This window comes from Lasioglossum baleicum, chromosome 1 (assembly GCF_051020765.1).
Source record: "Lasioglossum baleicum chromosome 1, iyLasBale1, whole genome shotgun sequence".
NCBI lineage: Eukaryota > Metazoa > Arthropoda > Insecta > Hymenoptera > Halictidae > Lasioglossum > Lasioglossum baleicum.
In genome coordinates, this window is record NC_134929.1 from 10,980,996 (window position 1) to 10,993,304 (window position 12,309).

A 12,309-nucleotide genomic window follows, 5' to 3' on the forward strand; every position below is an offset into this window, starting at 1 on the left:
AATGTACATCTCTCGGCAAGCTGCAGATATTTCGACTCGTCCAAAAGCATTCGAAAGCAGCGAATCGGGCGTAGCGATCTCTATGAAGATAGAGCAGTGGAAAACGCGAGGATAGAGGCCCGACGCAGGTCCGACACGGTTCGACCAGCTCGAATATCTTCCGTTGGCACTGGCTCGCCAGTCATGGGGGCCGAGGAGGGTAAGAGCGCGCCGAAAGAATTTTAATATCGATGCAAAGTATTCATCTGGATGCGCTCGCGAGCGACCGCGGGCAACGGCTAAATTAAAAAATACTGAGAGGTGGTAAACAGTTAAAAAGAAGGAAGAGCGGCGCATATTATGGAGGCTGCTGGTAGCAGTCGCAGATTAAAGCTCGAACGCGTATTTACGCTCGGCCCCGTCCCGCGTTCTGTTATGAACAGACGGACACAACTCTATTCCTCTTTTTCTCTCTGGCTGTTCCTCTGTGCTCTGATCTCGGGCAAGCAAGAATTCCTGAACCGTCGCGTCGATCGCGAAAGATTCCGGACGACGTTTCCGTAGTACTCGCAGTCAGTTAGCGGTGTAGCTTTGTCGGTGTTTCCAGCGGGGCGGGCTTCGCGCACAATGGCTCCGTATAGGAAGTCGCAGAAGAGACAATCACGGTTCTATTGTGTAAGGTCGCGGACGGGACTCGCGATTGCGTAACGGCATCCCGCTTTCCTCCTCCGTTTCTCTATTCTAGCTTCCCGCCCCCGGCCGCTCGTAAATTTTCCCGTGCGCCAGCACCGCCCGAGAAAATCTCTGCCTCGTGAAAAACGCTCGTCGGACCGTGGAAGAATGCGACGGAGACGCTCCGATTCTCTCGTCCGTCTTGCTCGCCGATCCTCAACGGTTCTTCCATCGCTCGTCGCCCGTCTACTTCCTCGAATTATACGCGGAACGAGCTTTTGTGGCGGCCTCGCCTTTTGTACAGCCTGCTCTTTCTCAACGCTCTTACGGCGAACCTGACCGTCCGATACGGCCATCCGGACACCAGACTCTTGTCAACTTGCACCTTGCGCGGTAGAAAGTCCTGTATCCGACCTTCGTCGATGCGGTTAGTACTAACACAAATCAGCAGCCATTTTTTGGATAGACGTCCTACTTTCTGAACGCTCCACTTATTAATAGACAATAGATAAGACTTATTAATAGATAATAGATTAATAATAGCGGATCCTTGTGTTTTATTTATAGCAAAGTTTTAATTTATAGCAAAATTGAGTATATGAAAATCGAAGTTGTTGAAAAATTTTAACAATTGAAGATGTCAATACATAATTTCTCCTCTGTTAAGATCATTACGAGAAAAAGTAACATTCAATTTAGTTTCCATCTCTTGCAAGCGGTGTAGAAAATTTTTATTATGCACACCCACATAAAGATCCCCAGTATACTTATTAATCGTACAAAATCGATGCGAATAGATTGCGCAGTCATATGCGTAATAAAATGTCTTTAAACATTCCTTTCCTTCATCATTTTAGTATTAATTAATTTATTTAGAAATTAGCATTTTAGAATGAAAAATTTCTAAATGCTTTACAAAAGTTTTCACTGTTTTACGTCTGGTCTCCTGATTTTTGACATCACTGTCACTCACTAGAGCTCCTCGCATTAAGGAGTTGATTTTACCGCTTGTACGGGAGGCTTGTCGAATTCGCACAGGCTTCTAGATCGAACGATGGTGTATCTTGGGGAATGGTTAAGCGTTCCCGACGATGGTAATCGGCTCCACATTATGCTTTCGGTCTGGCGTACTTCGAAGAAGAGAAACATTTGTAGCGTTATCGGTGGTATTAATCGACTACGAGTTATCAATTGGGAACAATCTACGAGCCGATCCGCATCATGTAAATGCCTTTCAGCAGCCTTAACAAGCTGAGTTCCGGGCTCGGAGGGACGCCTTGTTCCCTCGCTGCTGGGGAACTGCAGCTTTATTATTTCACGCTGCTCTCAGCCGCAGAACGGTCGCGCGAAAAATTGCAATGGAATTATTTTTTTCCTGCGCCCGGCGACGAGGATATTGCGTGCCACCGCGATATCCAAACGTTTTCCAACGCGCTTCGTTAATTCTCGGATTTCACAAAAGCCGGCCTGAACTCTGACCGGCCGCCATCGCGTATACCACGGAAACGCGATGCCTTGTTTTTTCTGTTTTCTCGTTTGTTCGTTCGTCCGCGTTTTATTTTAATTTGAGAGGGCGACGAGGCGCGACGTGAATTCCTTTTTGCTGGAAGATAAAGATGGCTCCTATCTAGGATCTTCCGTTTCTCGGCGATATTTCGCTCGGCCCCGGATCGTTCCCGTGATCGTCGAGTTTACGTCGCGATAAATCAGAGCCGTCGCGTCGCGTCGTTCGACCGACGATTCCGCCGACGGACTTTATCTACCGTGCAACGAAACGTGTAAACGTCGCGCGATACTCGAGGAATGCGTCTCGTCCCCTTCCCAAAATAAAAAGGAAGGAGCTGCCGCCGGTCTCTCGCGCAAGTTTTACGCTACCAGCGCACGGAGATCCGCGGCGTAAAGATAACTATTTGTAGGGCGGAAAAATTGAAAAAACAGAGACGGATAGCGGCGCTTGCATTAACTCTTATCCTCTTGATAACGCGAATCCCTCGCTTCTGGCTGTACTTTGCTCCGTATCTACAAATTCAGCGTTCGCGTATCAGGCGGTTCAGATTTATCTTCTCGGTACAGAAAATTTGAAGACCTGTCCGAGCAAAACCTGTCCAGATCTTGAAAATTGTGTAATACTTGCACCAAACGATCGAGAATCTACAAAAATATGTACATTAATAAATATGCACTAGATAATGCAAGTATTTTTCCTTCTCAAGGTAGGGTAATTTCGGAAGAGATGCACCAGTTTTTATTGTGGCAATACTGGACGATTTTTAACTGTTTTTCGCGTGTCATTTACATCGTATTAACCTATGCAAATAACCTCGTTTCACGGAGCATAAAATATTTCTTAGTGCTCCGAACTCCTGATGAAATATTTTTGTAAGTGGTAAATACAAATGTTATTACATTCTTATTGTATGGTTTCAACTATCAGTATCGACTTAAATGGAGACAATGAAACACGTACAATGAATACTACTTTACGTAATATGTGTAGTAGAAAAGAAAAGAATAGAAGTAGGGGGAAGAGGCTATAAATAAAGGAGTGTGCCTATCCCCAATTAGGAGTGCATCTCACCCAAAGTCCTAGGGAGAGATGCACTTTTTCGACCTTTTTTAAACAGTATATTAATATATTAATATAAAAGGTTTACTCATGTAACGTTATATATTATTAAACGGATTTATGATAAATAAAGAATTCAACTATGCCTGTCTACACTTTCAATTCTTCTTAATAAAATTTTTATAAGCAGAAAGCAAAATATGGTGCATCTCTCCCGAAATTACCCTACACGGTGCACAGAGAATTTTCTGCAACCTTACTGTTCGCGAGGAACAAAAGCGAGTTCGAATTACTCGTTAACGGCGAACGAGTTCGCGTTTAATTGAAAAGAGTGTTAGGAGAACTGAGATTATGTAACTCACACATGTATCGAACGTTGACTTTCATGAACATTCTTAATATAACTCTCGAATTTTTAACAATAGAAAAAACGCGCAGGTATTTTAATAAACGCTTATTTGAACTGAAGCGATGCGATTCAGAGTTCGATTGCGTTGTAAGAAGAACATTCGCGTAGAGAGCGAAAAGGCATTCGGTTGCTCTATTTATTGTCTGATCCGTAGCTAAAAAACAGACGGTTTCCTGTTTTACGAATTGATCCTTCTAGAAGGATCTAGAAGAAGTTCGCTAATGGTATGAGCGCAGCGACAAGAGTCGTAATTATCTATATTGGCCACGCGGATTAAAAGTAACCATCGACTGCAGACCGTCGATGAGGCTCAGTTTTAATAAACCGGTGCCAGCAGAATGGGTATCGCGGGCTCGAGTCTGCTTGGAAATAAAGGGGAAGAGCGCCAAGTTTCGGGTGGTAGTTGATTCCCCGATCACGTATTCAATTCTCGGTCTAGTTTTTGGTTCTCGCGTTACGTATCAATTAAACGCGAGGTCGGTCGGTCGGTCGGCGGAAGGGTTGCGGCGAATAGCAAAATTAGGTTTTCGTCCGGGCCGGTCTCTTCCGGTGGCTCACGTCCCAACAATCGCAGTTGTTCACGCGGTGCACGATGCACAGCGCAAGGCCGTGACGTTTCTACGCGTCCGGCAGCATCTGCGATTATTTACGTCGCGTGACGTTACCCGTCGAGCACGGCGTACACACGCTCGCATATGCCGACACGTCGCACGTCGCGACGGCCCGGAGAGTTTCGTGATTGCGCTCAATGCACACAATCCGTCACGAGCACCGTTATCGCGCGCAGTTTATAGTTGCTAGTCGGCGGCCGTCTGACCACCAACCGACCGTTTCCCCTCGCCTCGCCTAATTTCTCCTATTGCCGGCCCTTTCGCTCGCGATCGAACGACTTTGTCGCAATTTCACGACGCTACGGCTCGAGACCGCCATGCACGCTCCCTTTCCTCTCGCAATCGTAATCCGCGAGCGGGTAATCGTAAATCGCCAGCTCGAATCGACCGCCTGCCTTTCGTGTACGCGTACCGTCAATTATCTCGCGTGAACGCAATCAACGGCGAGCCTGATTTTTCCGTGCGGAATGTAGCTCGCGCTCGGTCTTCTTCTACTATGGTCGCACGATTTCTCCCAAAGATATATGTCCATTCCAGAGGTGGGCATTATTCGGCCCAACAAATATTTCAAATACTATGTAATATTTTAGATTTTATTTTGCTTAAAGAAAATAGTATTCTACATAAGATATGCCATCTCGAAAATAAAGATTTTAACAGTCTGAAAGAGGAAATGAAATATTTTACTTTTTGCATTGTTAGAATACTCTGAGAAACCGCATAAACGTACAGTCTATCTTATCGTTAAGAAACAATTTACACTCATAAATGTATTCAATTTGAACCATTATTTTCAGCAATAATATATTTTAAATTGAAAATATTCTTCAAATAAAATACTATTGTCAAAAATTACTGCCTCAAATAAATTATTTTATTTTCAAAGTTGTACACATACTTTAAAAAATAAATAGGATTATTTATTATTTACTATTTAAAATACTATTTTCGCCAGCTCTGGTTCATTCTATATGATTTTCTTTGTTTTACGGATATGAAACTGATATAATACTTCACGCAATAGTTAAATATTTAGTAATACATTAAATGTTTAGTGACACCTAACTGTCACCGCTCCAGTGCTAGGAGCTAAAGTTACGCCAACAGAATGTTTAGTCACCTTGGGGAGACATCTCTGGATTTTATACTATCTAGGGAACGTCCATGATTCCTGTCACGTGTCGTGTTAAGGCGATCCAGCTAGGCAAAGAGCATTAACACTAAACCAACCGACCATTAATTTCCAGTGGTAGCATGTTCGTATAATTTCAATAATGGTGATATAAGAAATCTGAAACCTGAAGGTAGGTTTAGCGTTAAGGCAACGAGCGGGGATTACCAAGGCCACGAGTGATCCAACAGCATTATTTCGATGTAGAAGCTAATCCCGAGATTGGCGGAGTCCGTGGCCAGGAGGACCGAATGGTGGCTGCGATTAAAACGTTCTCCAAGCCAGAATTAACGATCCCTCGCCGTTCCTCTGGACGTATTAGTTTGCGGAGTCGCGGGAAGTCGCGTGCGCGGCTCTCTATGATCGGGGGGCGCAACGCGAGCACAAAACTGGCGAGCAAACAGCTCGGAATGATTGCCGGTGACTAGCGGTAACCAGGGTTATCCGAATGCTTCACCGCAAGCCGAAAACAAACGAACGGGGGACGAGCTGGCTTGGCAAACAGCGAACGCTTCGCCGATGCGATGCGACGCGACCTGACCTGACGCTGTGCGCCGATTTTTGCGGGTTCGGTTCCGCGTCACCGGTGTCCAATAGAAATTCCAGGTTCGTCACCAGTTGCGGTCCTGTCACCGCATTATATTCCTCATCAGTCAAGTCTATTTGTTTCTTCCCCTCGCTCGCGCTGCCAGGAATCGTGCCGTTCACCGCGCTACCGAATTGTCCCTGTCCAGAGACATTTCGCCGAACAATAACGCTTCATTCGGGCTCGTGATAGTGTACAGTGAAGCCACAGCATCACGAAAAATTCGCGAGCAAATCCGAACAGGTTGTAAAGCTGCCGAGGATCGACACAATGATTTAAATTAACTGCACGACGTTATTAAAAACAGCGTGAAATTTTTGTCTAGTTTCTATGGCTTGCAACTGGTGCAGACAATTTTGAAACAGTACAGAGGTTAGAAGAATCAGAGGATATAAATATGTAATTTTGAACTGTCCAAAGTTATTTAAAACAGACATGTCTGATGCAGACAATTTGTAGTTTGCATAAACGAGTCTGCTCATCGGTGGTTGTTCTTATAAAGCTAGATAGATCCAGTGCATCGTAATAAGATAATTTCGAAGCAAGACGTCGAAAGAATAAAAAGACAGAGTGCGCAGGAGATGGGGAATACGTTGCGACGCAGCTCGGCCTCTCCCACGAGAATCGCAATTTTCGGGTGCGAAGAGCGGGTAGCTTTGGACCCTCCTAAGCTCGACGGGGGCCATAGCTCGCCCGTGACACAACGCCAATTACTTTAACAGTCGACACGGCCTGTTAACACGTGGTAATTGGCCCTTTAAATAGGCGTATCACCGTGAGCGTGCATCGCGCCGCGTAATTTGCATAATTATTTGGCCGCTAGCGTGCGATCGAGCGGCTCAGCCGGTTGGAGATTCACCGGTGCGGAATCGAAGCCGGGTGGTCCGATTTTTCGGGCTGATTCGGTTTCATCTCATGTCCGTGGCCCGGGGGAGATTGGGGAGGTCGGACCGCTTTATCTCCGGACGTCTCTTTGAATGGCGGACCCGGAAACCTTGTTCGGTCGACGTTAATGCAAAATTTCAGAGTGTGCCACCGGCACGGGGTTATCCTAATTAAAATCTGCTGATTAGAGTATTCATTCCTCCTAATCAGTTGTATTCCTCCCGCTTCGTCTCCGTCTCCGACCCGGTTTGAATCGTCTGAGCGAGGCAACTGTTAAATAGCAGCCGCTAGTCTCGCAGATTCGACTTTACACGCGGAGTGGAGATATCGAATGGGGGAACCAGCGGCTTCGAAATTTCTTGCGGGGGTGAAGGGAAACGGAACACGCTGGAAATTTTCATTCGCCTTGGCTCGCGAACAACGATGGAACACGACTCTGACCGAGGGCAAATTGGTATAGCGTCGTTCCGATCCCGCGAACTAATACGCCGTGTCCCGAATTCTTCGGAGATAACAACAGCAGCGTGCATACGGCGGAGAAGAAACTCTTGTTCCCGTTCTCTCGTTCTCAAATATTAAACCGGTTATTCGGCGGGTATGTTCGACGGTGGGCAGGCAGGTTTTTCCGGGGCGCGAGGGACGAGGACGCGGAAGAAGCGACGTCAAAGAAACGTTCAGCGTGAAACGTTTAATAAACGTAGGATGGCTTCGAAGAGGCGATATAATGAAAGCCCGCGCAAAGGGACTACTTTCCAGCAGTTGGTTTAACAACCTTCGCTCCTCGTATCTCTGCTTTTTCAGCCGCGGAAATTTCATACGCCGCACCTCTCTCTCCCCGCGTCGAGTTCTCGTTCCCCTTTTTCTTCCCGTTCCTGTTCCCGTTCCTCGAACCAGTCGACTCACGCCGTGAAATCCCTCGCGCGAAATCCGCTTCAACCGTGAAACGCCTCGGAAAGTCTCTCGCTCTCTCTCTCTCTCCCCTCCCTCTTGTTCCTCTCTCCCCGCGGTATTGTTCGAGCAGGCTCTCCACCAACAAGCGAAGCGCGTCTCGCGTTCCCTTGCACTGGTGCAGCTGACGCGGACTACTGGCATACTGCTCAACTTAACTGCCATTAATTATGGGGAGATTCTGCGCCGGACTCGACCGACACCCCTTCACCCATGATCCTCACCCTCCACGTGCTCGCGAGCATCCCTCGTCGATTATTTATTCGGCCCCCGTTTTTCAACCGAGTGTACTTTCTTCTTTTCGTCGGGAATACCGACGTTCCGACCAACTCGACGAAATTTCACCGTGATTGGAAGCAGGATCTTCTAAAGGCTAAACTTTCAGTGGTGTCCGAAAACACTTTTATCCTGAAGAAATACTCGTTCATCAAAAAATTCGCCACGGGATGGTAGTATTGAAAGTCTTGTCGATTTTCCATTTCCTCTTTTATTCTCGCGACGAACGGAATGAACTGCACCGCCCATGTTGTTCGTCCATAAGTGGGCTTTTAATATGGACTCGACAAAACGCAACAAGTCAATGGATACGTTTAATATTCGATTGTATCCAATTAACGAATGGAAATCAATTTCAATTTTCGACATTGTAATGACAGTGAGATAATGAAGGTTCATTCGCGTCCCGAATTTGTTACATCCGTGCTCGTTAAATTGTCAGCATAAATTTAAGTAGCTAAATGTAAGGGTGAATGCATAAACGAAATCGTTTTCCTTCTTTCGTGCACTGCATTTTTAGCCTTGCGCTGATATAAAAGCAAGAGGTGATGGAAATGCGTACTTTGATTTTGCATTATTTGATGCGATGACAAACGAATGCTTGAAAGGCTAGAAAGCACTACAAGGCAGGAAATTATGTTCGAAATGTCAGCTACCAAGATATACCAGGATTTTGCGATTTCAAATAAGGTTAATTAATAACTAAACTGCGGATATTTATGCAAAATAAAAATTCGAATGTTATTTCTTCCCTCAATGATTTTAATAGAGCAGAAATGATACAGGGTGAGTCACCTAACGTTATCACCTCAAATATCTTTGTTGTTTTCAAAGATGCATTAAATGTCTTGAGGAGAAAGTTGAACGGTAAAATGGGGCTCATACGAAATCAAAAAATTTTTGTTTTTATGTCATTTTTTTGGAGATAAGAAGGTCACCTTCATTTGTTAAAATGGAAAAAACCACCCTTTTTTTAAACTTGAGTAATCATAGTCCCTGAATTCGTAATGAAAGATTGTAGATGTTTAAAAAAGGGTGGTTCCATTTAAAAAAATGAAGGTGACCTTCATATCTCTAAAAAAATTACATAAAAGAAAACTTTTTTGTGTCGTATGAGCATTTTACCATTCAACTTTGTCCTCAAGACATTAAATGTATCTTTAAAAACAACAAAGATATTTGAGGCTGATAACGTTAGATGGATCACCCTCTATATTGACATGTTCAGTTTTATAAATTTTTCAACAATTCCGTATTTCATCTACTCAATTTCACTATAAATGCACCCGCAGTCTAGTATTAACAAATGGAAGCAATGCTATCTCTACACGAAAAACGAAATTACTTTCCGAACGAGCTAATACTACTCGTACGTGCATTCGCTTCGCGAGACACACCGGGCCACGTGGGTTTGTCGCTACTGTTGCAACGGAGCTCGTTTCCGCGAGGAAACGAAAGACGCTCGCGAAGCGTCATTAATTAGCCCGCGCCGTCTGCGTAATTGCTCGCGCGCGGTGACACGCGTGGGCTCGTTCGGAACGTTCTCGCGCACATATGTACATAGGCGTGCAGGTTGCGTTATCAGTCACGGTTCCGTGTAATTTCGACACGCATACCAGACGACCCGATTCCCTTCTCTCGCATCCGCGAACTCGTCTCGTCTGGTCCCGAACCCTTTGAGCGGAGCATAGCATAGCATCCGTCTTAATTGCTCCAAGATTCTTGCATCCACTGCGCCGGAGGAATTCGCTGCAAAGTCCGGCGCGCGAAATGATAATCAGTCACGCTGTGCTGTCTCTGATTCCGGAGATCGTTGTCAACCTTAACGTCGACGAAGCCCTTTACCTTGCGCACTGGAGACCGTCGCGCTAATTGTCAGAGACTCGGTGGACTGTAATAAGAGGAGAAAAGGGAAAGGGATACAGGAATTTGTTGGACGTCGACGTTTCTTTGTCCGAGTCGCTGTTCTGCATTCGAAGGGTTCCGTGATAGATGTTTAGGATTAAACAGGTATCCAACTATTAAGTCAACTATCGGCTCAACTATCGGCTATCGGCAGGCACTAGGATGTTCGGGAGAGACCGATGATAGTTTGGAATACGCTGTCTCGAGAGTAAGAGCATCGTTCTCAGAGGATCTTAGACGATGTTGGGTGGACTGAGTGGATGCTAGTGGATTAGAGAAGGAGAGAAGATCTTGCTCGTTATCTCCTTATGATACTGTATCACTCTTTAGCGGTACTTAGCTATTGGAGAAATATAGGCACACAATACGTATAAATTGTGTTCTTCACTTCTAGTAGCTTATGAACGATGAAGAAGTATGGGTTTTGCACTCTAAACTCACCCTTTTGAATTTTTTCAAATTCAACCTTTTTCAAATAAAGTATTTTCAGGTAAGTTTCCTATTTGCAAAGGAAATTGATTTGCAAAAGGGTGTATTTTACAAAATCCTTTTTTTTTAGTTTAAGGACGTGTGGAAAAAATACATTTGCGTACACCCCCCGAAGGGAGGTGGTGTGGGGCTCGGGGGAAACAGATCTTCGGTTTCCCCAATACCCACTAAAAAAACCACACGTCCAGGACTTATTTCCTTCCTCAACTTCTTGCTCGCTGGAGGGCCAGACAGGGCCCCGCTTTTCGCATTTCTCCCGTCTGGTTTATTATGCGAGATGGCTCCACTCATGTTCTTGTCCAATCGTATTTTACAAAACCTGTAATCGTTGTGATCCTGATGTAAACCACAGTGCAGACCCGTCAGATATTGTAAGGCCCTTGCCCTAAATATCTAGAAAGAGCAGTTGCATTCTTCGAGCTAAATTCTTTGAACTTCGACGAGCGTATTACACACGGTTGCGGCGTTTAGGGGCTGATAATGTTCCCCGTAGCGGTTCGATCGATGCGAGTCGGAAATATCGAGTATCGAGGCATCGAGTATGAAACCCGCGCCGGATGTCTGTGGGCGAAAAACGAGGACGAAGTTAATCAAGGCTCGTGGCTTGTTTCGTCGCTCGCTAACGAAGGACTAGTTGAACTTGGCAGCGAGTGGAGATAATTGGCCGATATGCAATGTTCCGGGCAGCAAACAGGAGCCGCTAGCCCGGCACACGGCCGAGCGTTATTTCAAATACTAATTAGTAGGAGGGTGTGCGCGAGGGAATCGTGGCACGTTGGCGATCAACAGGCTAGGCGGTAGGTAGGCAGGCGGTTTCGTAACGAAGCTGCCGGCCTCAATTATGCATGTAAATTCCACACACGAAACTGCCTGTCCGTTTGCGACCGCTCTCGTCCACGCTTCTGATCCGCACCCTTTTGTCCGCGAGCGGACACTACCCCGCGAACCAAGACAATCTCGCGTCACTCTCGCGAATCCTGACGCGTTCGGAATCATGCTCATCTTCCCATCCATACGGACACTGGATCCTTCAACGAAGATCCCTTCACCGAAGAACTAAGGGAAAACGATTGCAACTGTCATGTCAGTATAATATACAGGGTGTATCAGTTGAAGGAAGCCACCTAAATATCTCCTTTATTTGTAATGGCACAAAAAAAAAATATTTTTGGCATAATTTAAATGGTATCGAAGGAGGAATATCATGGAAGGATAATTCTTTTTCGATCCGGTTATTTTGTCATACTTTTTTTCAAGGTCGTCGTTATTTTTTAATCGGGAAAACTTATTCTTTTTTATTCCATCTTATAGCGGCTGAAAAAAAGATAAGTTTTCTCGATAAAAAATAACGATGACTGAAAAAACTATGAAAAAATAACCGGACAAAAAAGAATTATTCTTCCATGATATTCCTCCTTCGATACCATTTAAATCATGTCAAAAATATATTTTTTGTGCCATTAAAAATAATGGAGATATTTAGGTGGCCTCCTTCAGCTGAGACACCCTGCATTACTGACACAATTATTTTATTAGCTTCCAACTGTTGAATCATCAATAAGTTACCAGCACAGGGAACTCATTGTTCGTTCTCAAAAATGAATCAACGATTTCAGAATTGTATTGATAAACAGAGATTACGAAGTACCGATGAAACGATCTCAGAATCGTTTCTAAACAAAAATTTCGAAGTATCCCATTTGATGCTTTGTTTCAAGAGCCAGACTGTGTTGCCCAACCTAAACAATCTGGAGATACGAGGGAACCCTGGTTTCCTTTCAGCGTCGGTCGAAGCCAAGATTTCGTACAGTA

General features: G+C 45.0%; 1 protein-coding gene across 4 annotated transcripts in view; it reads left to right on the forward strand.

The window, feature by feature from the left end:
• Window positions 1–12,309, forward strand: part of LOC143214709 (uncharacterized) — a 144,789-nt gene that overhangs the window by 15,462 nt on the left and 117,018 nt on the right. For 2 of the 4 annotated variants that reach the window (XM_076436065.1, XM_076436066.1), the window contains exon 3: window positions 1–12,309. This exon is cut by the window's right edge and continues 73,584 nt beyond it. The exons of the other annotated variants lie outside the window; for them this stretch is intronic. In XM_076436065.1, the coding sequence (XP_076292180.1) occupies window positions 1–225 (225 nt within the window). In that variant the 3' untranslated portion in view covers window positions 226–12,309. 4 annotated transcript variants of the gene reach the window in all.